The 25,164-nt window shown below is 39.0% G+C and overlaps 1 protein-coding gene across 1 annotated transcript in view; it reads right to left on the bottom strand.

Moving 5' to 3' along the window:
- The window catches only part of MPHOSPH9 (M-phase phosphoprotein 9), a 52,207-nt gene that overhangs the window by 5,056 nt on the left and 21,987 nt on the right, over nt 1–25,164 (bottom strand). Inside the window, exons 9-22 of the mRNA XM_052654909.1 lie at nt 24,610–25,070; nt 24,145–24,300; nt 20,209–20,296; nt 18,367–18,582; nt 14,797–14,844; nt 13,526–13,590; nt 12,027–12,128; nt 5,855–5,980; nt 4,566–4,738; nt 3,330–3,476; nt 2,412–2,532; nt 1,507–1,610; nt 589–836; nt 211–279 (exon numbers count right to left, since the gene is read on the bottom strand). Coding sequence (XP_052510869.1) covers nt 211–279; nt 589–836; nt 1,507–1,610; nt 2,412–2,532; nt 3,330–3,476; nt 4,566–4,738; nt 5,855–5,980; nt 12,027–12,128; nt 13,526–13,590; nt 14,797–14,844; nt 18,367–18,582; nt 20,209–20,296; nt 24,145–24,300; nt 24,610–25,070 — 2,124 coding nt within the window. The remainder of the gene's footprint in view (nt 1–210; nt 280–588; nt 837–1,506; nt 1,611–2,411; nt 2,533–3,329; nt 3,477–4,565; nt 4,739–5,854; nt 5,981–12,026; nt 12,129–13,525; nt 13,591–14,796; nt 14,845–18,366; nt 18,583–20,208; nt 20,297–24,144; nt 24,301–24,609; nt 25,071–25,164) is intronic.

Below are 25,164 nucleotides of genomic sequence, written 5' to 3'. Positions count from 1 at the left end.
CCCACGCTCTGCAGCAAGAGAGACCAGCGAAAGGAGAAGCCCACGCGCCACAACTAGAGAAAGCCCGCACACAGCCAGCAGAAACCCAGCACAGCCATAAGGAAGTCAATAAACACTTTTTCTAAATTAGAAGGAAAAAAATCCTCATGGTTAAATGGAGCACTGACTAGCATCAGGCCTCCAAAGCAGATTCAAGCTAAGACACGTCACCTGATTTAATCTCGTCTGCAAAGTGACTCGTCCTCCAGTAGACGGCATTCGGCTTAGTGCTGCCTCAATCTGGTAACACACAGAAAAAAAACGTTTAAATAAAAACAGGGGAATTCTAATTATTGGCAAGGATGTTTATAATAGGATGGAGAGAAAAGACTTCAGCCTAGTATTTTCTGGTCCATCTCGACTTCACCCAAGTTCCCTCTGACACAATTAGTAACGACAGCTCGGTTCACACGCGTTTCCAGCACAGCTTTGTATGGCATCAACAATACTTCCTGCGTTTGACTCAATAATTCCCTTCTGACTGTTCCTCAGACATATGTACTAAGTTCAGATAAAGATTTAAAACTTTTTTTGTTTGTTTGTTTTTACCTGGTCTTTTTCTTTTGTAAGTTCATCAAAAAACCGTTCCGTTTCAGCTAGGGTCCTTATCTTTGCTGTATACTCAAAATTGTTACCCTGTGGTGCTGTGGAGAGGGGCTGACACTGTTCATAGCTAACTGACTTGTTCTTCTCCCAGGCTGGTCTCACAGAGACTTTCTTCGCTCCATTTGGCAACGGTTCGGGGGAAGAGCTATGATTAACATGGATGTCAGTGGCTTTTTCTGAGTATTTTTTTTCTGCCAGAAAAAAAAGAAATTTCTTCCTTATCAACTCTTCTCAGAGAGCATGTACATACTAAATATGCTACCCAACTTCACTTTCTGGAAATGGCTGCTACACGGTCAAAAAAATGTAATGAAAAGAAAATATGTAATAAATCATATATACTCAGCTTTTTCTCCTCAGAATTCTAAAAACCTTTCCCTCAGTCTGACAATCTTCACATCTCCCCTAAATAAACGTATGCAAACTTTCTGTAAACTTGAAGCAAAAAAGGTTTAAAAAATAAGCAACACATTTAGTGGACATATATCAACATTACAGAGTCAGCATTTTAAGGGCCTGCCCAAGCAATTTCATGTATATTATTTTACAACTTTATCTAAAACGGAAAGTACAATTGAGAAAAAGGAAAAAACATCCAAAGCCTAAGTTGTATATAAGTTATAGAACATAAAAAACTGACAGTATGGCCTTGGTAATTAAACATTAACATCCCCTGACCTCAGTTCCCAACTTTCCAATGAGGATAACACAAACAATATGAGCATCAAAAATGCTTATTTTTAGAGACCCTTGGGTAAAAAAATTCAAGTGCAGGCTATAATGACATCTAGAGCCTTGATACCAGAAACTCACAAAATGAATGACTAAAACCATAATGAATAATTTTTTAGGAAAAGATACCTTCCGAGTCATCTAGAGGAAGAAACTGGAGTTGTTTCCTTGGATTGGAACGTTGTACAGTAGACACAGGAACAGTATCTAAATCATCCAAAAGTATATCAAATCTATTGAATGAAGCAAGTTTTACTTGTGAGAAAAAAATGTTAACCAATGTTCCCTATTCTCCACTAGACAGATGAGCTGGCATCCAAGTTAACTCACATATTTACATATTTTTTAAGAGAGAAAGGTGGTCATATATTTTTTAAAACTTAAATTTAAATAATATTTTCTAACACAAAACTATATTTACATGCTGGTGACTTAAGGCATTTACTAATACATGATCTCATCTGATCTTTGTTAACAAGCATATGAAATAAGCAGGTAGGCATTATTATCCCTGTTTTATAGAAAAGGAAACTGAGGTTCAATGTGCTTCATTAATTTTCCCCAACAGCCTGACAGAGCTGGGCCACCAGCTCTTGTGTCTTAGGCGTCAGTGGTCATTTCCCACCACAGTACACACTGCAGACCACCCTTCAGAGAGAACAGCCTTCTCAGAGCACAAACTGATGTTCAGTGCCAGGGCCACACAAAGACAGCCCACTTTCTTGTACAAACGGCCCCCAGTTTTCCTGATACCTTAAACCTTTTTAGGAAAACAAAGAATTATTCTATATCCAAAAGCTGGAAGGGGTTCTGAGGCAGTATTTAAATTTTATAGTAGCCAGTTTACATAGTTAAAAACTGTTTTCATGTATTATAGTACTTTTTTATTTTTAGTAGGGCATTTATTTAAATGATTTAAATCCACAGAATCCCCACTGACAACTGAAAAATTAGTGATAGCTAGACGTAACAGGTGATATTAAAAAAAAAATCAATTTTATACATACTTTATTCTCCAGTTTTAGAGAACTTACCGAATCGGGCTGCTTTCATTTTTGCTAAGTAGATGACTAAATCCTGGGGACAAATTTTCTTTAGGGGATCGCTTTGGACTATACGCCACGGTCACTGGTGTTAACATAATCTCTCTTTTTGCTACAGAGGAAAATGAAGAGGGGACAGTCTTTTCCTTCTACATATGGGCTATGTTGGCAGAACTCAGAAAAGTACTGAAAGAAAAACTAACTTTAAAAAGAATACATTTTCACTGTAAAACTTTTTGAAAGATAAACAAGACTATACAAAATTAGAACAATTCATACTTCTAACTATCTAGAGGAAACCACTGGCCACAGTTTACTCTATCAGACTGTCGTTGCAGTGCTCCATCTCAAAACTGGTTTTTCAGGATTTTAGAAGTAGACTGGAAATAAGATGGAAACACCAGTGCACCTATGAACAGTTCTGAGCACAGTCATATATGAATTTCTTCAGCTGCTTACGAAAATAGAAACTAAGGATACAGAAATCCAATGCTTAACTTTAAAATCATACTTGCAACTGGCTAAAGAAAATGCTGAGTCACTTTAGGTAACTACATGAAAAAAAAAAAAAAACACACAGCTTTATTTCAGGCTAGCTTAATTTGTTTGAACTAATAATTAGTCAGCCAAAAATATTTGAGTTTGACTCAAAAACTGAAGTGGTATTAGTTGCAAAACATTTGTGGGACACACATAAAAATCTCACTTTGATAAACGGTGAGAATTTCTTCTGTTATGGTCATAGTAACTGTGCAATCAGACAGTGTTACTGAACAAGATGGCATTTAGAGATTCGGTGTTCAGAGCACTACTAGGTGCGAGGAAGAGCATAAGGGAGGCAGAAAACATCAATGTGCACAGCTCAGATGTCACTCTTCCAAGCCCAAGACAGAAACCTCTAACCCTTACTTGGAGTACTCGATTTACGATTTGAAGGTGGCAAAGATGATGATCTCTGTGAAGCAGAATTGAACCTCTTTTGTCTTTGCTGGGCACCTTTCTCTGGGGACCGACTTGCACTGACTGAAGAGTCAACTGGCCGAGGATTCACCAATTCTGTAACAGAAAAATGTAAAAACAAAACTAGCTTCAGTTATCTGCCTTCATCAACAGATGGTTACACAAAGCAAGCAATTCTTCTATCTATATTATAATGATTATTTGCAAATGCACCACATTACAATGAAAATGTTTGATGAAAAAAAAATGTGGGATTTTTCAAGAGAGTTTATTTTTAGAAAACAGGTCACTAAGTTATTTACTAGGGGATACTGCTTAGGAAATGCAACGCCGAAGATCTTAATGACATGATTAGCAGGCCTGACCAAATAAGCGCCAGAGAAAGTACAAGTGCCTGCACCTGTGAAACACACTTCAAGTATTAAACACACTTCTTGGGCTTCCCTGGTGGCTCAGTGGTAAAGAATCTGCCTGCCAATGCAGGAGACACGGGTGCAATCCCTGATCTGGGAAGATCCCACATGCTGTGGAGCAAATAAGCTTGAGTGCCTCAACTATAGCCTGATATAGAGCCCAGGAGCTCTAACTACTGAGCCCACCTGCTGCAGCTACGGAAGCCCACACACCCTAGAGCCTGCTCTCCACAAGAGAAGCCCCTGCAGGGAGAAGAACAGCCACAACAGAGTAACCCCTGCTGGCGGCAACTAGAAAGAAGCCCGTGCGCAACTAAGACCCAGCACAGCCAAAAGTAAACAAACAAAGTTATTAATAAACAGACCTCTTGTCCTACTGACAGATGCTCAGTAAGCAAGAAAGGGAGCGTAGCAAATGTTACATCTCACTTCACGAACTCCAAATGCCTGCTTTAACTTTCTGATGTGTGCAAATAAGACAAACTGAGGCAGAAAGTTTCAAATACTCTTAAGAATGTCACAGGAATCTTTAATAACAGAGACTAATATGTCATTTACTTTGTATAAAAGGTATGTATGTAACAACAATGATACATTAACAACTAGGATTCAACTGTCTGAAATAGGGCTGAAGCAGCAGGAAAACAAATTTAACTTGTTATTTCATTACTTGGGGCATTTCATTTTAAGAAGGTATATAGTTGGGGTAGAAAGGGGGAGGAGATCTATGTATGCATCTATATTTCTATCAGACAAGGAATAAAATACTTACTATTCGAGGTATCCTCCTTCTCTGTCTGTGTGCCCCAACTTTTAAATACTTTTTCTTCATTAAGTTCTTTTAAAGCTTTCATGATTGGTGTGTCTAAAGTCTCTCTCTGCTTTTTTATCAATAAACTTGGTGAACTTCCAGGTGAAAGATCCTTTTCCAGAGCAGAATGGTACCTTAAATAGTAATTACAAGACACACAGTGCTATGACCTGAATATTTCCTGTCTCCCCAAAATTATGTTGAATGAGATTCTTATGATGAATTCTTATTCTCAATGCGATAGTGTATATGTCGGGGGCGGGGAGGTAGGGTCTTGAAGGGGATTAGGTTTTGATGATAACGTGAGAGTGAAGCCCCTATGCTGGGGTTAATACCTTTATAAAAAGAGGAAGAGATACCTTGATCTCTCCCTCCACATATGCACCAAGGAAAGGCCACGCGAGGACAGAATCTGGCCCAGCCATGCTGGCACCCTGATCTCAGACTGCCCACCTCCAGAGCTGTAGAAAGTAACCGTTTGTTGTTTAAGCCACCCAGTCAAGGGTAATCTGTTGTAACAGCCTGAACTAAGATGGTTTACTGGGATTATTACTAGACTAGAGGAATAAAATGAGGGTTGATAGTTATGCTCCACAATGAATACGTATGCTTTTCAATACAAGTCAATAAAACTGAACCTGTTGTATAAGACCACTGTTTCTCAATCCTTTTCATAGCCTAGCACATGCTGTTGTTTAGCTGCGAAGTCGTGTCTGCCTCTCTTGTGACTGCATAGACTGTAGCCCACCAGGCTCCTCTGTCCATGGGATTTCCCAGGCAAGAACACTGGAGTGCGTTGCCACGCCCTTCTCCAGGGGATCTTCCTGACCCAGGGATCGAACCAGCGTCTCCTGCATTAGCAGGTGGGTTCTTAACCACTGAGCCACCATGGAAGCACTCAGAGAAACAGAATATTTATATGGCACTCTGGAGGAAACGAATGAGGTTGCTTCTGGAGGCTCCGGTGATCCACAGGGTGAGGATCAACCTCGTGTCCTAACTGCAAGCCCATGCACAGAGCACACGGCTATGCCAGGGGCACAAGTGCAGAGGCTCTGCAGCACCTCTGAAAGGAAAATTTCCTAAAAGCACTAGCCTTTCAAAGTAAAAGAAAAATCAGATTCTCAAAATTAAGACATGAAAGGAACAAGGAGATGGCTCTTTAAACCTTCCTAAACTTTGAAAGGCAACTGAAATCTCTAAGAAAAGCTAAGAGTGCCTAAATGAGATCTTCGCTGGAGCTGGCTCACCTAGGAAGGCAGGTCTCCTCCAGCTGGCTGTCCACCTTGGTGTCCAGGGGCTGCCCAGTGAAGATGGAATGCTCCGCTCCCGGGATCAGCCACTTCCTCCGGCTGACGTCCGAGCCTGCCAGCGTGCTGCGAGAATGAGAAGTGTGCTCAGACGCTGCAAGCTGCGCTCTGGTTTAGACTGAGCACAGACAGCAAACAACCTGCTCTCAAATACTCTTTCCACATTTACCCAGGGATTGAAAGACTGCATAGAACAATCTTATCATTGTAGCTAGATGAACTCTATTTGAAGGTTTTCAGTTCCAACTGAATTGCTCTTCTTGGTCTTGGAAGAACAAGAAGACAAATAAATCTTTGACAAATCAACGCATAGTTTAAACAAAACATTTAGCTCACACCTAGAAAATTTCATAATTTGTGTATGTCTTGAACTAAATCTAGCCTCAAGATTTGGTGCATTCACGTGCACACAGCTCTGAACACCCCCGCCCAGCCCCTCACCACACTTCACACCCTTTATGACCCATCGGAGCTCAGGGCCAGGGGAAGAAAGACGGTCCTGCCTCTCCCTCCTAGACCAGGAGGGCTCACAGAATTTTCTGTAAAGACAGAAAAGGCCTTCCATCTGCACAGTCCAATACCATAGCCATCAGCCACATACACACAAACTTGTGAATGCTTGCCACACAGCTAGATTTAAACAGCTCTGTGGAGAAGGGCCCTGCTGTACTGAACAGTGCCGTTCTAGACCAGGACGGTCCTGCCTCCGTTCCTGTGAAGCACAGCCCATCCGAAGCTCATTCCACCATTCTCTGGTAGCTCCTGCCCTTGTCCTGAGCGCCCTCCCTATGCACATGGGAGCTGCTCCACCTCCCGCCAACCATGCAACTCTCAAGAGGATGCTCACTGGACTTTATGACCCTAGAGAAGACGGTCCCCTCAGAAATCAAACCTCCAAGATCCTTCCGACTCCCATGCTCAAGCATCCGGATGCACAACACTCTCACCTCAAGGCCTGTGACCCTGGGCCTCCCCCTTCCCTGGGCGTCAGCCCCTTCTGGCTTTACAGCTCCTCTTTACCACCCATCCCCAACCCAGGACACTCTCCTGCTGATCATTACTCACTGCCTGGAACCCCTTTTCTGCTCACTTTCCTGTACACCTGACTGGCAGCAAGACCTAAGCCTGGATGACTACAATGACCTCACTTTTCTTCAGTGTCTGTATCTTTACAGCTGAGCTTTGTGGGAAAGAAGCTGTCTGCCTGTGTAGACTGGGACATCATCAGAGAATCGCTATCTCAAGTGGATGCCCGACACTGGCTGCCAACACATCTTCCTGTAATCAAGGAGCTCTGATTCACCAAATATGACTATCTGACACCCTCTCTACTCTCCTCAAACCCCTCACCCCAGGCTTGACTGTCAGGTGATAACCACCCACCACACTCCAGAGAGAAAACAGAAACCAGGAGACAGGAACTCCTGCCTTCCTCTCTCTGCGCCTTTTCACAACCAAACTTTTTCTTGAAGGGTTGTCTCGTCTATTTTCATTTCAATCCCAGTCACTCCTCTTCCCCTCAGTTTTTAAATGAAGAATCATTGCAAACATTTTTAGAAAATTACAAAGAGTACCATAACAAGCACTCGCCCATAGTTTTAACAAATGCTAACATCTTACCATATGTGTTTTTAATTTTAAGACATAAAAAGCATATTTCTGGTTGTTTACATTTTTTAAATTACATAAAGGGCATAATGTACACATCCTTTTAATGCTTTTTCTACTCAACCTTCTGTATGAGACATACCCATGTTAATACGTATATAAACCTCTACCATTTTAATCATTTACCCACAGTATGACTGTATCACAAGTTATTTATCCTTTCCCCTGTTGGTAAATGTTTAGTTTTCAATGTACTCCCTTTTCAGCAATGCTATAATAAACATACACAAGAACTTCTCTAAGGTAAACATCTATTGTATGTGTGCTCAGGTGCTCAGCTGTATCTGACTCTTTGCAACCCCTTGGACTGCAGCTAACCAGGCTCCTCTGCCCGTCAATTTTCCAGGCAAGAATACTGGAGTGGGTTGCCATTTGCTACTCCAAATACCTATTAGATTAGTGAAAAAATAATTGAGATTTTGTATTGTTGAACCCTGGCTATTTGGTACTGGAATACCTTCTTAAATGTGGTTATGTTATACATAATTTTAATGCACATTTTTTTTGCTAATGACTTATTACTTGCTGTTTATATTTATTTTAGACTATAAAAATGATGTTAGATGAAAACCAAATTCAAGTGATTTTTTTTTTTTAATTCAAATTCAAAATGGGTTGTAAAGCACCGGAGACAACTTGCAACACCAACAATGCTTTGGGCCCAGGAACTGCTAAGAAAAGTACAGTGCAGTGGTGATTCAAAAAGTTTTGCAAAGGAGACAAGAGCCTTCAAGATGAGGAGTGCAGTGACCACTACTGGAAGCTGACAACAACCAACTGAGAGCCATCATTGAAGCTGATCCTCTTACAACTACACAAGAAGTTGCCAAAGAATCCAACATCATAAGTGAAAGTGAAAGGGCTTCCCTGGTGGCTCAGCTGGTAAAGAATCTGCCTGCAGTGCGGGAGACCTGCGTTTGATCCCTGGGTTGGGAAGATCCCCTGGAGAAAGGAATGGCGACTCACTCCAGTATTCTGGCCTGGGAAATTCCATGGACTGTACAGTCCATGGGGTAGCAAAGAGTCGGACACGACTAAGCGATTTTCACTTTCACTGGCATTTGAAAGCAAACTGGAAAGGTGAAAAAACTCACTGAGTGAGTGCCTCATGAGCTCACTGCAAATCAAAAAAACCCGTCGTTTTGCAGTACCGCTTTCTCTTATTCTACACAACAACGAACCACTTCTCATAGGATTGCGACATGCGACTAAAAGTGGATTTTATACAACCAGTGACGACCAGCTCAGTGGATGGACCATGGACCGAGAAGCAGCTCCAAAGCACTTCCCAAAGCCAAACTTGCACCAAGCAAAGGTCATGGTTGCTGTGTAGTGATCTGCTGTGCGCTTGATCCACTGCAGCTTTCTGAATCCCAGTGACAGCATTATATCTGAGAAAATCGATGAGATGCACCAAAAACTCAAAGCCTGTAGCTGGTACTGGTCAACAGAATATGCCCAATTCTTCTCCAAGACAATGCCCAACCACGTGTAGCACAACCAACACTTCAAAAGGTGAACAAATCGGGCTACGAAGTTCTGCCTCATCCACCATATCCACCTGACATCTCGCCAACCAACCATCACTTCTTCAACCATCTCCACAACTTTCTGCAAGGAAAATGCTTCCACAACCAGCAGGAGGCAGAAAATGTTTTCCGAGAGTTTGACAAATCCCAAAGCATGGATCTGTACGCTACAGGAATAAACACACTTATTTTTCATTGGCAAAAATGTGTTGGTTGGAACAGTCCCTATTTTGATTAATAAAGATGTGTTTGAGCCTAGTTATAATGATTTATCTGGAGGAGGGCATGACAATCCACACCAGTATCCTTGCCTAGAGAATCCTATGGACCAAGGAGTATGGTGGGCTACAGTCCACAGCATCACAGTCGAACATGACTGAAGTGACTGAACACATAATGATTTAAAATTCACAGTCCAAAACTGCAATTACTTTTGTTCCAATCTAATAACTAGCATCCTATTTCTTTAGCAACTAGTTTTTTGTTGTTGTCCCATATTATGTTAAGATTAAACCACAATGAGTCTAGTTCAGGAGTGGGCAAATTTTTTCAGTAAACAGCCAGATAATAAATATTTTAGGTGTTATCAGCCAGATAGACTCAGTCCCAACTACTCACCTTTGCCACTGTAGCACAGACCAGCTATAGAGAGCATGTAAGTGAATAAACTTGATGTAAGCCAATCAAACTTTATTTATGGACACTAAAAACTGAATTTCATATAATTTTCATGTAACATGAAATTTTTTTTCCCCGAAAAATTAAAAACAAAAACCATTCTTTGCTCACAAACCCTACAGAAACAGGCGGGAGGCCTGGATTTCGCCAGGGAGCTGTCGCTTGTTAACCCCTGATCTAGTCTGTATATGGTCACGCTGAGCAGTATCATACATAAATGTATCACAATACACTGACATTACAGCTGTTGGACATCTGGGTTTTCACTCGCTCTTCATTCAATACATTCCCAACTGGCTTCTGCTTCTATGGCTCTACATAAACGGCTCTCCAGGTCATCAGGAACCCCCAGCTTGTAAATGCAAGGGACACTCAGTCCCTATCTCACTGGTTCTCATGGTAGCTCACTGGTTCTCAAGGTAGCTGCTTCAGTCTCTCTATCTCACTGGTTCTCATGGTAGCTGCTTCAGTCTTTCTCCTGTTTTTTAGCAGCTATTTCTCAGTTTCCTTTTCCAGCTCCTTCTCTACCCAAAGCCACAACACTGGAGCTCTTCAGAGCTCTGACGTGGACTCACTTCTCACTAAACACACCCATCCATCCAATAAGTGCCACCTACAAAGACAAAACTCTAGTATTTATAACTCCAGTCTTCTTTCTGCACTCCAAATGTAAATTTATCATCCCCTGCTTGGGTTCCACTTGGAATTCACATGAATCTCACACTAAAATATTCAAGATGGAAATTCTGATCTTTACTCCATGTTCTACTCTTTCCATCTCTTCCCTGGTTCAATGTGACACCCTTGGCTGTTTAAGACAGAAACAAAAGTTCTACCTGGCTTTATCTGACACCTCCCTTTCTTATGCTCCATCCAACTCATAACCATGTTCTGTGGCTTCTACCTCCAGCATTTTCTCAAATCCTTCCCCTCTACCCATTTCTGTGGCCACAACCCAGCTAATACCATCTCTCTCCAAGTCCTTCAAGAGTCTAATTAGTCTGTTTCTACTCTTTTCCCTTCCTCACGGCAGGTTCACTGAACAAAATGATAAATCAGGTGACACCATTTTACTATACAAAAAGCCTTCAGAGGTGCCCCAATGGACTTAGAGTAAAACTCAAACCCTTGACCATGGCTTAGACAGTTATGTATGATGGCAACAGTAAGGCCACACAAGCCTCCTCTGGGTTCTTCAAACATAAAACTAAGCTCTCTCCTTCCTCAGGACTCAGCAAGGCCACTGTCTCTGTGTGGAACACTCCCTCCCTTCCACACCTCTCTCCGGAACGACTCCACACACATCTTACCTCTCTGCTTACATGTCCCCTCCTCAGAAAGGACTCTCCCCCCAGGCAAACCTTAGTCCTTCCTTTTATTCAATCTCAAACACCCAACTTCATTTATTTACATTTTTTTTTCTTTAAATAATCCATTATGTCCCACATAATACAGATGAGTAAAAATTTAGAAAAAGTTTCTCCTTTGACAGTTACAACTTAAAAAGGTTAACAACACAATCTAAAATTTTTCTGATAAAACATCAATATTAGGAAGTTATAATCTACTCTTTATTACCTTTTTTACATTAAAATCATAATAAAAACCAATTCAAATTATGAAAAAACTTACTCTGTAAATGTATCATCAAGATAATGTTCTTAGCTTATAACAAAGCTAATCTGGAAAAACTAAAAAGAAAAATTCACACAGCCTAACGCAGATCCATCATCATAAGTTTTTCATTAACACAGGAATGAAATTTATGGAAGGTAAGAGCTACGGCAACTCACTCCAGTATTCTTGCCTGGACAATCCCATGGACAGAGGAGCCTGGTAGTTCATGGGATCGCGAAGAGTTAGTCACGACTGAGCAATTGAGCACAAGGGCTAACAGACCCTTTGAGATGTTGTAGTCCAATGTCCTTGATTTTACAGATGAGATTGGGCTCCAAAAAAATTAAGTGATTCGTCTGAGGTCACACAGCTGGGCAGAGTCAAAAACCAAAAACCATCCCAATTCTCCTCAGTCCCAATCTGCTTTTACTATTTTCTCCTTTTGGCAAATGCCTCTGCCTAACAGTTTTCACAATATCTAACAGTAAGATGCTTTCACACATAAGATCTGTGATGACATTTAACCCTGCCTTCTTCACCATTTAGACAGAGGAGTGTCTCAGCTCAATTATAGGATTTACCTATTACTAGTTTCACAGAGATTAAATGAAGTAACTTACTTGGCATGTGAGGGTCTCACGGGAGTTTTAGAATTATGACGAAGACTCAACATATTTTCATGCTCTACTTGCTTGACTTGAGCTTCAAGTTTTGAAACTGTCCTAATTCAAACGCAGTAAAATAAATTAAGTACATTTCAACAAGCTTAAAATACAGCTCAACTATGAATTACTTATTTAACAGACATTTCTAGGAAAGGGGTGACAAAAGAGATATAAATTCATAAAACTTTTTCATAGTAAAATGTCACATTAAACTTTAAAAAGCTGAACAAAATCAGGGAGAATATAGAAAGGCAAATAGAAAAAAATCCTACAAAGGAGTATTTCATACGCTATAACTACAGGAAAAGGGAACAAAAATGCATTTAATACAGCAAGTAGAAAAAAAGTTTAGAAATTTGACCACAGATAAAACAGTACAAATTAAATACAAATAAAATTCAAGCAATCAAATAAATTGCAATTTGCAAATAAACTGCAAGGTGTTTAATTCTAACAGGTACATGACTTGTACAAAAGATACACAGGTTAGGCTCTCACAAAAGAGGAAGCAGGCTTGCTATCCAAAGCAGACCTATTAACAAGAACTTCCTTTTTGAACAACTCTCAACTTACAGGCAGCTCATCTAATTTGTGCTATGCTCAGAATAACAGCTTATCTTCAAGTTCACCAACAGAAAATAAGTACTATGGCCAATTAATTATTTTGAGGCTTATCTTTGCATTTTTCTGTTCTTTTAAAACTTTTGAATATGTCTTTATCTCATCTTTCAAATTTAGATTCTTACCTACTCTGTTGCAGGGAAAGTTTAAAAAAGAAAGCTCTAACAGGGCTGACTGTGTATACCAATCTGATAACAAAACTATCCCTAGAATTGAACGCTTCACAGAAAAGACTTGAGCAGACAAGAAAGCTACACAGTACTTCTGTTCTTTTCTGAGAAGTCCTTAAGAGCATGGTAAAATCTCTAAATGAGGGACATCATTAATCTCCAAACACAAAAATATACTCTGAAGCCAATTAGAAATATCTAATCATAGCCATAGGGGCCATTTACACACTGTGCCTTACCTAATTAAGCAAATCGGATCATGAATACAGTTCCTGAACCTGGTCTTTAAGAAATATATAATCACAAAATTGGTGTGAATGCTGTTTTCTTTTTGGAGCACAAAAATAATTCAGTGAATTAGACTACTTCCTAAAATTCTTTTCAATGACTTAATATTACTTACGCTTTACCGATGCTAAGAAAATGCATAATGTTTAAGCACACGCACACCTTGCAGGCACAGCCACCGATGTATTCTAATTATTTTAAACTCGTCGGCTAAAATAAAATGTATTTCCAGGTGAAGGGAAGATGAGGATAAAATCTAATCTCAAAGTGCTTAAAAATCCTCAAAAAAGGGTTTCCTTTCCCATCATTTACAATTTAGACACATATTTAAGGGCTGAAAGAACAATTAAAAGGTTTTTGCTTATTAGATTTTACCTTTTCAAATCAGAAATCTGAGTATGTGCATCAAGCAATTTGTTCTCAGTTATATTTAATGTATCCTATGAAAATAAAGAAAAAATTCAGATAACTGAAGACAAATATTTAGATGTAGTCTTAGATTAGTTTTATATTATGCACCTTAAGAGGAATACACCAAAAGAGAACTATAAAGAAAATTATGCATAATCAGCAAGTCTGGCATCAACCAGAGAAAATACACATAACACAAAGGAAAAAATGAGACAGCAAATACTGGTTTAATCAAATAGCTGTGTGTAAGTTCCCTTTTTAATAAAAGTGAAGTAAAGTGAAGTCACTCAGTCATGTCTGACTCTTTGCAGCCCCATGGACTGTACCCTACCAGGCTCCTCCATCCATAGGATTTTCCAGGCAAGAATACTGGAGTGGGTTGTCATTTCCTTCTCCAACAGATCTTCCAGACCCAGGGATCAAACCCAGGTCTTCTGTGTTGCAGGCAGATGCTTTACCATCTGAGCCACCAGGGAAGCCCCATCCAAGTACTAACCAGGCCCAACCCTGCTCAGCTTCTGAGATCAGACGAGATCGGCCATGTTCAAGGTGGTATGGCCCCTTTTTAATAAATAAAGCCTATTAAGCTTTGCTCGATTAGAAACAATCAGTGTCAAAATTAACATTTTTAAACACAAACTGACTGAAACCTCAGTAAATGGAAAAACTAAAACCTGTAATAATGAGATTTCAGCTGTAACGACTAGCCCCTGAAACCCCAGACATTCTGGCTACCAAGCTGTGCTGGCCTTTTCATTAACCTTGGATAATCACAACCCTGCATTTCATGCAACAGAATTACTTGAAACTCACTTACTTATTGTGGAGTTTCAGTGAATTAGAAATTGTAGATCCCAAACAGAGTTTTAATTGTAAGAATTCAAACATAGGTTACTCAACCCCACAAAAAGCTACTGTTTTGCAACACAAAACTTTATATCTAAATAGTATTAACCATGCACATTTGTATTTTATACTCTTCTAAAAATTTCATCTCACCTCAAATGAAGCAACCACTCAATAAATATTTTTTAAATTAACAAATTTAACAAACTTGTAAGTTCAAGGGCAGATATTTGAAAATAAGGATACTGACACAGAGAGGATACGTCTAGTTCAAATAGCCAGATGGGCACAAAGGAGGGGAGAAAAAAGGGAGACAGTCAGATCTCCTGACTTCCAAACTGATGCGTCTGCCCCACAGGAAGTTCAGAACATGAATCAGTGACCATTACCTTTACTCTTTCGTGTTCTTTTCCAAGGGACTCATACTCTCCTAAAAGCTACAAGGAAAAACAAAAGAACTGCATCACAAGATTAAATATTATAACATCAGTGGAGACTATAAAAACCTATAAAATCACTACCCATACTCTTCAAAGATGCTAGTGTCATGAAAGGACAATGTTAACACATTGTTTCAGATTAAAGGCAACTAAAAAAACGAGGAACAAAAAAGGAAAAAAAAGAGATGAGTGAGTGAATTCCCTGGTGGTTCAGTGGTTAGGCCTCCCATAAGCTGCACAGTGTGGAAAATAAACAGTCACATGTGGCTAGCAGCGATCATGTTAGAAGGCACAGTCCTATAAAATAGTCTGTGATCTTCAAAGAATTTGAAGGTTATAAAAGAAAAACAAAAACTGAGGAACTGCTCCAGATTAAAGGAGATAAAAAAGATATGACAACTCAATGCAGTATGTAGTCTTGGATCAGATCCTGAACATGGGAAAAGAGATCTGTTATCTCTTTATACCAAAAGGATAACTAACATTTATAGTATAATTCACAAAAATTGAATGGAGCATATAAATTAGAGTACTGTACTGGGAAACACATAGCTTTTTGGGGCAGAAGCTCAGTGTGTCTCCCTTTGCCTGCCACAGCTAGCCTTTCCTACTTCACCCCCTCAAAAGATTACTGTACTAATGTTATTTCCTAACTTTGCTACAGTTATATAAGACTGTCTTTGTTCTTAAGAAATATACCTTGAAGTATTTAGAGATAAAGGTGCATTATATCTCTAACTTACTCTCAAATGGTTTAGGAAAAATATTTTTTTCAATCATTTAACTACATGTGGACAGAATGATAAAACACATAAGATGTTATTCAGAATCTAGGTGAAGGGTATATGGAAATTCTTTATATAATTTTTGCAACTTTCTGTAAGTCTGATGTTATGTTAAAACAAAAAGTACAAGAAATTTTAAAAACCAGGAGCTCATGTTCTCTCACACACTAAAATTACACTACCAATACATTAAGTAAGAATAATAACCAAACAATATAAAGTTCTAATAAAATACAGCACAGTGAACAGAGTGTTCATATGCATGCCCTCCTGAAACTTTACTAAATTGACTGTAAAAGAATAAAAAAACATAGTGTTTGCTGATATGACATGCTGAAAATGATACTTTACTTCTATGATTTTCCTAATAACTCCCAGTCTGATGATGAGAAAAACATTAGTCAACTCTCAAAAGGGACATCCTGCAAAACACCTGCCCAGTCCTCAAAACTGTCAAGGTCATGAAAAAGGAGGGACATCTGAGAAATTGCCACAGCTAAGAGGAACTTATGCAGATGGGCTGGCTAAATGTAACCTGGTCTCCTGGAGGGAGTCCCGGAGCAGAAAAGGAACATTAGGAAGAAAACAAGGAAATCTAAATAAACTGTTTTATTTATTAATAACGCATCAAAGTGTTCATTAATTGTGGCCAAACTGAAGTGAAGTGAAGTCACTCAGTCGTGTCCGACTCTTTGTGACCCTGTGGACTGTAGCCTACCAAGCTCCTCTGTCCATGGGATTCTCCAGGCAAGAATACTGGAGTGGGTTGCCATTTTCTTCTCCAGGGGATCTTCCCGACCCAGGGATCGAACCCGGGTTTCTTGCATTGGAGGCAGATGCTTTTAACCTCTGAGCCAAGGTATCATACAAATGCAAGATGCCAAAAACAGGGGAAATGGTGTGGGGCATATGGGGACACTCTACTGTCTCCTCAGTTTTTCTGTAATTCTAACTATTTCTAAAAAATAAAACTTTTTTTTAAATGTAAAGTGGGGTTGTAACTATAAACGTTTTCAGATATGGAAGACCTCAAAATCTGTCTCATGCTTCTTTTTCTCAGGAGATGTACACTAGCAAAACAGAAGATGTAGAACCTACACAAAACGACAGATGCGGCACAGAAGAGAAGGAAAGACAGCTCCCAGGATGATGACAAGGGCAAGCCCTACAAATCTGTGCATCAAACCTCAGAGCAATCAGTTCAAACTGAAGCAAGGATACTAGGTAGGCAGGCAAGGGGAAAGGAAGTGCCATGCATGTTAAAAAAAAAAAAAAAAAAACTAAGCAGATTAAAAATAAAGCAATTACTAAATTAAGGAAAAATATAATGAAAGTTGGAAGAGAAAGGAAATAAAATCACTGAACACTGTAGCTTAGCTCTGAAAAATATTTACATAGACATAAGAAATACTGAATTCGAATCCACCTATAAATAATATACTGTATTTAAAATCTAAGATACCACTGATCAGAAATCATACCATTTTACCACTGATCAGAAATCATACTATTTAATATTTACTAAAATACTAAGAGGGGGGTTCCCTGGTGGTTCAGTGGTTAAGAATCTGCCTCGCAATGCAGGGAACACCAGTTCAATTCCTGGTGCAAGAAGATCCCACATGCCATGTGGCAGCTAAGCCTGAGTGCCACAGCTACGGAGGCTGCACTCTGGAGCCCGAGAGCTGCAACTATTAAACTCTGCACAATGCGAGGAGAAGCCACCTCAAGGAGACGCCCATGCCCCGCAAGGAGAGTAGCCCTCACTCTCCACGACTAGAGAAAGCTCACGCAGCAGTGAAGACCCAGCACAGTCTTAAAACGCTAAGAGGAAAAAACACTTCAATTGAAATAAGTCACTATAGTATAAAAATGTATTCCAATTTCAGAGTTGTAAAAAATAAGCTTCTTAGAATCAATTTAATCACACTGGAAAGAGGGGGACAAGTGTTAGGGAGCCAATGGTGAAAGAAAGCTAAACTGTAGTGATCTTGCACAGAAGGAAGTCAATATATAACATCTGAGACTGACAGGTTAAAGAGAAATGTAAGTTTATTACTTAGAAACAGGAAGCAAAATTTTAGAAGTAACTAAAAGGGCTGAAAATAACGACCTCTAGGATAGAGGATTACAACTCAGGAAGAGGTGGAGAAGACTGCTGTTTCTCATTTGAAATTTGACCATTTAAACTATTTACATGTATTATCTTCATGAAAATAAATGTTAAAAAACAAAGCAGCAAGAATCAAATCTAAAGCTACCAGAAAGAAAATTTCAACAGCTGGAAATACTTTCAGATTTTTTATGTACTGTCACAAAAATATTAATAAAAATTTAAACTGAAAAAACCTGAAACTTTAATCCATTTTTAATGTGATACAATTCTAAATTTTAAATGAAATTAAATAAATATGAATAATTATATCAAGCCTCTTCTAAATCTGGTTCATTTTACCTTCCAGACACACAGATGTTGATTTAAGACCACTCAAAAGCTGCCCTGCTAGAGACCGAAAGGCGTGGGAGTGACACCATAGTTCTGAAAGCCCTGACTTCCTGTTTCAAGATAAGACCCAACCGACTCAACCAGAAAGGTATACAGATATTTGCAGCAACAGCAAAGTCATGTAAAGCGAAAACAAACGTGAACTATGTCATAACAGCTTGTAAGGCTACAAACCCTGAATCGACTTTTAGCCAACCACAGACTGAGTTATCGTTACTTGTCACTTACATCTTGAAACATTTTGTTTTCTTGTTTTAGTCTTGCTTCTTTATCATCTGAGAGTTTGTAAGCATTCTCAAACGCCTCTTCCAAATCCTGAAGTCTAGATTTCAGTCGAATAATGGTATTGTCTTTCTCTTTATTACTTGTTCTCATTTCTTCAATTCGTTCCTGCAGAATTTTGGAGGCACTGCTGGCTGCATTGAAGCGTTCTCTGAAATCACTCTACAAAACAAAGACAAGGATAATATGTTGTTTTCAATAATATAATTTAAAAAAAAAACAGAGGTCTCAATAGCAGCTAATAAACTGTGGACACTAAGATATAAAAACATAGAAATGGAAATGAACACAATTGATACTCTGTTATATCCTAGGAATGGAGACTAGAAAGGATTACCCAACAGAATAATACACAGAAAAGCACTGAGGCATTCTGATTCCAAGACTCATCTACAGACCACTTTAAAGAGGAAAAAATCACCATGACTATCAGGAAACTGAGAGCAAAACTGGAATTTTTTGCCTCATATTAATATTTATAGGGGAAAAAAAGCATTTCTTACCATATTGTCTCATAATGAAAATAAAAGAAAATTCAAAATGCATCTGATCTGTTAATATTCATTCAATAATCATTAACTGCAAATCCACCAGGCACCAGGTTACTAGGGTGCTAGAAATGTAAAATTAACAGAAACGTCCCTGACTTCATGAGTTTATAGTTTAGGAGGTGCAGTCACTCAGTTGTGTCTGACTCTTTGTGACTGTATAGACTGTAGCTGCCAGCCTCTCTCCTCTGTCCATGGGATTTTCCAGGCAAGAATACTGAAGTGGGTTGCCACTTCCTCCTCAGGGGATCTTCCTGACCCAGGGGATCGAACCCACATCTCCTGCAGGCAAATTCCTTACCACTGAACCAAATGGGAAGCCACAGTTTAGGAGGAGACAAAGATAACTAAATAAACATCAAAGACACAGAAATAATGTCTAGAATATAACGCATTTTCCAGCAAAACTTTGTTTGTAAAATTACACATAAAAGAATAAAACTTGGCAGTGCATGGGGGGAAAAACAAGTTATTTAAGAGGAAAAGGTTAAGCACTCCTACTTATATATCTAAGAAAACTGAAAATATGTCCATAGAAAATCTTGTATACACATGTTTACAGCACTATCATTTATAATAGCCAAAAAGTGAAAACAACCCACCTATCACCTGATGGACAGATAAACAAAATGTGGCAGAGCCATACCACAGAGTACTACTCAGCTATGAAAGAGTGACATACTGGCCCATGCTACCCTATGGATAAACCTTGAAAACCTGACGCTAAGGGAAAGCAGCCAGACACACAAGGTCACATATGATGTGATTCCATCTACACCAAATACCCAGAATAGGTAAACTCATAGAAACAGAAAGCAGAGTAATGGCTGCTTATGGCTGAAAAGAGTGTGTATGTGAATGGCAGGGATGGCTAAAGGGGTCTGGGATTTCTTTTTAAGGCAGAAAAAACTTATAAAATTAATTATGGTCATAGGTGCATAAATTTGTAAATATACTAAAACCCACTGAATTGTACACTTTAAAAGCATGAGTTTTATAATGTCCAAATTATATCCCGATTAAAAAATAAAAATTTTAAGGGGTAAAATATGTAGTTATCATATGAAGCCAGCAGCATTCAAAACGGAATCTTAACAAGAAACCCTAAAGGAGAAGACAAGCAACATATAATGCTTTTATAAAAACATTCATTTGTCTCTAAAGTTCAGTTAATAAAAAAGCTTACATTTTTAAACATTTAGCCACTAGAACAACGACCAAAAATACCATACTTACTTACCACTTCTCTTTCCAGTAAGTTATTCTTATTTTCAAGTGTTCTCACATGACTAGTAGCTTCATTCAGAGCACTCTCTAATTGGCCACATCTAAAAAAATATATTGAAACAAAACAATCAAAAGCAATATCCTTTCTCTTGAAAGTGTTATAAAAATCTGATTCTCTAATATATTACATAAAACAAATTTTCCAACGTTAGCCAAGACTAAGGATGCCATTTTAGTAAAATATATCCCAATGAACCTGATATTATAGCATTCAGGGAATATTAAAAATGATATGAGAAAATCTTTAAGAATTATTAGGTGAAAAAAGCAAGATATGAGCAAGTATTTGTATATTCAGATTCACAGCAGTATAATTCACAATAGCCCAAAGATGGAAGCAATTTAAGTGTCCACCAAGGGATGAATGGATATAAACAAAAGGCAGTGTGTGTGTGTGTGTGTGTGTGTGTGTGCGCGCGCGCGCACGCGCGCATGTGTGTACATGCAATGGAGTATTATTCAGGCTTAAAAAGGAAGGAAAACTCTGACACATGCTAGAACATGGATGAACCTCAAGGACACAGTATGCTGAGTGAAATAAACCAGACACAAAAGGACAAATACAGTGATTCCATTTATACAAGGTACCCAGAAGCATCAAATTAATAGAGACAAAGCAGAATGATGATTGCTGGGGCTGGAGGGAGGGGTCATGGGGAGTTATTGTTTAATAAGTAGGCTAAAACAAGTTCTGGAAATGGATACTGGGGATGGTAGCACAACAATGGGAAGGCACAAAGCCAGTGAACTGTACACTTAATGTGCAACATATAGACGACTGCATAAACAGCTTGATCTTTGTCATGAAAACAATTTATACATGCATATACATTCTGATTTCTAAAAGGATGCAAAAAATTAAGTCTAAGATGTGAGAACAGAAGATGGGGTAGAAAGACTTCATATTATATCCTTCTATATTATTCAAATTGGCATGAATGTCCTTATTCTTATAATGAAGGACATTCTTTGTAAAGCTAATTATCATAGGACCTGAAAATAACAAAATACACAGAATTCGGTTAACATTTTGACTCAGTGTTTAATGATGTATTGTAAATAACAGCTAGTATTTATTGGGCACTGGCTACATACCCAGTCTATGTTAAGCACTTTGCATTCATCCTCACAATCCTGTGAGTCAGGATTGCCATTATTCCCACTTTACATATGTGAAGAGAGAGACAGAGAAGACAAGTTCCTTCTGAGCCACACTAGGATTACGAGCAAGGCAGTCTGGCTCCAGAGTTCAGGTTCCTATCCAATATGCATCGATAACCTCAGATATGCAGATGACACCACCCTAAATGACAGAAAGCCAAGACGAACCAAAGAGCCTCTTGATGAAGGTGAAAGAAGAGAGTGAAAAAGCTGGCTTAAAACTTAACATTCAAAAAACTAAGATCCCATCCGGTCCCATCACTTCATGGCAAATAGATGGGGAAACAATGGAAACAGTGATAGACTTTATTTTCTTGGGCTCCAAAATCACTGCAGATGTTAACTGCAGGAATGAAGTAAAAAGATGCTTGCTCCTTGGAAGAAAAGCTATGACAAACCTAGAAAACCTATTAAAAAGCAAACACATTACTTTGCCAACAAAGGTCCATCTAGTCAAAGCTATGGTTTTTCCAGTAGTCATGTACGGATATAAAAGTTGGACCATTAGGAAGGCTGATGCTTTTGAACTGTGGTGCTGGATAAGACAGCAAGGAGATCAAACCAGTCGATCCTAAAGGAAATAAATCCTGAATATTCATTGGAAGGACTGATGCTAAAGCTGAAACTCCAATACTTTGCCCACCTGATACGAAGAGCTGACTCACTGGAAAAGACCTTGATGCAGGGAAAGACTGAGGCAGGAGGAGAAGGGGACGACAGAGGATGACATGGTTGGATGGCATCAATAACTCAATGGACATGAGTCTGAGCAAACTCCAGGAGATGGTGAAGGACAGGGAAGCCTGGCGTGCTGCAGTCCATAGAGTCGCAAAGAGTCACACAACTGAGTGACTGAACAACAAAAGCATCAAAGCCTTGCAGAAGTGAAATACTAATAAAACTGTTGATGAAACAGTGAAATAATAATACAGTTCACTGAATAGTCAACTGTAGGTGTGCTGTTATTTTTCTGTTTTAATCACCACACTGATTCTGGTATACCAAAGATCTCACCCCCTAAGTTACAACTGTATGACAAGTGTTAATGGCCCCAACTGGAACTCCCAATTTACAATTTTAAAGTCTGAAAAAAAAACTGCTATGTATACTGCCAACATAGTTATCAGTTTTTGTCTTAGGTAAATGATTTATCTCTAAGTAACCTCAGGCCAAACCAAATCCTTTGGGGGTAGTGGAAGGGGACAAAAATGCATTGCTCTTCATTTGCATGTTACAGGCACATTGACTCCAGTGCCATGGACTGCTGTTGTTATTAACACTTTCATTTATGTAAGACACTGACTTCCAGGCTGCTCCTCCATTCCCTCATGACTTTGAGGGGTTCCAGACATAAAAATATTTTAACTAGTTCCCCTTTACTTTGTGCCTTCTTTGGCACCTTTTCTTTGACCTAATAAGGCCTACTGGTCGCTTCTGTCAGACTTCTGATTTCCAACAGGAAGTACCTGTGGTCATCTGTGCCTTCCTAAACACACACACACACACACACACACACACACACACACACACACACACACACACACGAATCAACTTCCCTAGCCTGCTATCTGTTCTTTTCTTTTCATCCTAGAAAACCTAAAACTAGTTTGTTTTTTTTTCCCTTGCTCTTTTCAAACTACTTCTCTCTGCCACTGGACCCCATCCCCACCACCAACAGCAAAATGGAAGCAATAGAAATGACCAGGATGGATTAAGACAGCATGTTAACAACACAGCAACCACACACTGATATAAAAGCTAGTTTTACTCGTATTCTACAAGTTAAGACTGCTAACTGGACCAAAAGACTTCAGCTCCCTCATAATTATTCTCAAGGAGCTTTGTCTTCTTTGCCCTAAAGAAGGATTATTTGCTGTCATCTAGACCCTATCAGTTTTCTTTCTTTTCTTTTTTTAAAAATAATTTTATTTATTTGTTCTTGGCTGTGCTGGGTCTTTGTTGCTGTGCGGGTTTTCCTCTAGTTGTGACAAGCAGGGGCTACTCGCCAGCCACTCTCCAGGCTCTACGCACAAGAGCTTTGGCACTTGCAGCGCCCTGGCTCTAGAGCACAGGATCAATAGCTGTGGCACAAGGGCTGATGGCTTAGTTGCTCCTCAGCATGTGGGATCTTCCTCGATCAAGGATCGTACCTGTTGTCTTCTGCATTGCCAGGTGGTTCTTTACCACTGAGCCACCAGGGAAGCCACCCTTCAGTTTCCAATCTGTTTAATATCATTTGTAAAGTATGGTGCAAAGTATGCTGTAATTAATACTAGTATCTCTAAACTAAGCAGAAAGCTGTTCTTAATATGAGACCACACTCCTGTGTGCCTACGGTTTTTTTAAATGAGATAATTATTTCCACAGGTGCATGAGTGGCTAGGTTAAAGCTATGCATATCTGGGTAAGAAAAAAGGACATCAGTCACAGACTTATTAGGAAATAAGTATACAGGACAAAACGACATTACTTTACATATACAAAATCTGCTCAACTGTCTCAGTACTTTGCCCATATGAAACAAATGTCATCAATTTTCAGTATTTTGTACAAGGATGGCTCAAATCTTTAAAAATAATTACTTAGGCAAACATGTTTCTCTGAAAAATTTCAAATCGAAATTACATGCTTTCAAAGTGTTTTATCATCACAATATATTATGCTTTGGGTAAAATAATATATCCAAATTGGAGAAACACTAACTTTACAGTTAAATTACAAGTTTTACCTCTCTACAAGAATTTGATTGGTTTCCTTCCAGTCTTCAGCTGCAGAAATTTCTTTTTCCTCCAGTTTCTGTTTCAAACTATTTATTTCTGATTCATAGTAAGCTCGAAGGTCTGCTATGTGTCGAGCATGCTTTTCCTTCAGGTTCTGCCTAATCCTGTTGGTGAGAGGAAAAAATATTTAGAAAGCATCTCCTCACTCTCTCAATAGGAAAAAACAAGAATACAATCATTCTTATAATCAAAAATACAGCCTTTTCCCTTTATACACCTATAGAAAATATGAGATTAATCTACAAGTTGACAGCTACTAATAATAAAGCAAAAAAAGATTATTTTTTAGACAGTCTACCTTAATTATTTTAATTTTTATGTATTACTGAAGTTCAATAAAAACAATTTTCATCATTTAAGCAGACATTAGAGAACATCTATTAACATTACAAGCCATTCCCAGAAGTACATACTTAGACAATACCACAGGATCCTCGAGGGAAGTCAGTGAAATGCATTCTGGGACACCATTGGCTGTACCTGGAAGCTGGGACTGACTGACTGAGACAGGCGGTCCCAGGACAGGGTTTTCTTCATCTACAGTGCTGACTGAGATGTCGTTACTACCAACGGTATATACTGAAGGAAACGTGGAACTGGTCCTACTCTCATTTCGGAATGCCTGATTTTTCCAAGAGTCCACTGGCGAAACTTTTGCATCTGTAGGATATTTTGGGAAACCAGATAACTGAGAAGTGATATGACTTGCTTGTGAAAACAAGTCTATGTCAGAGTGACTAGAGAGACTAGGTTCTAGAACAGAGTCCGGTGAAAAGGATATTCTGTCATCAAGAGCATTCGAAAAGCTATGTGGTTGAATCCCTGAAATCTGCTGATTTGGCTTCATGTGTAACGTTGGGTCCAGAGTCAGTACCTAGAAATAAGACAGAACAGTAAGCTTTCTCTCTCTCCACGCAGGTCTTTTTGTTTGTTTAAGTGAGTAGGCTTTAGATCTCCTAGGGAAAAGA

This window comes from Budorcas taxicolor, chromosome 17 (assembly GCF_023091745.1).
Source record: "Budorcas taxicolor isolate Tak-1 chromosome 17, Takin1.1, whole genome shotgun sequence".
In the NCBI taxonomy this organism is placed as follows: Eukaryota; Metazoa; Chordata; class Mammalia; order Artiodactyla; family Bovidae; genus Budorcas; species Budorcas taxicolor.
This window is presented reverse-complemented; position numbering and strand designations above follow the sequence as displayed.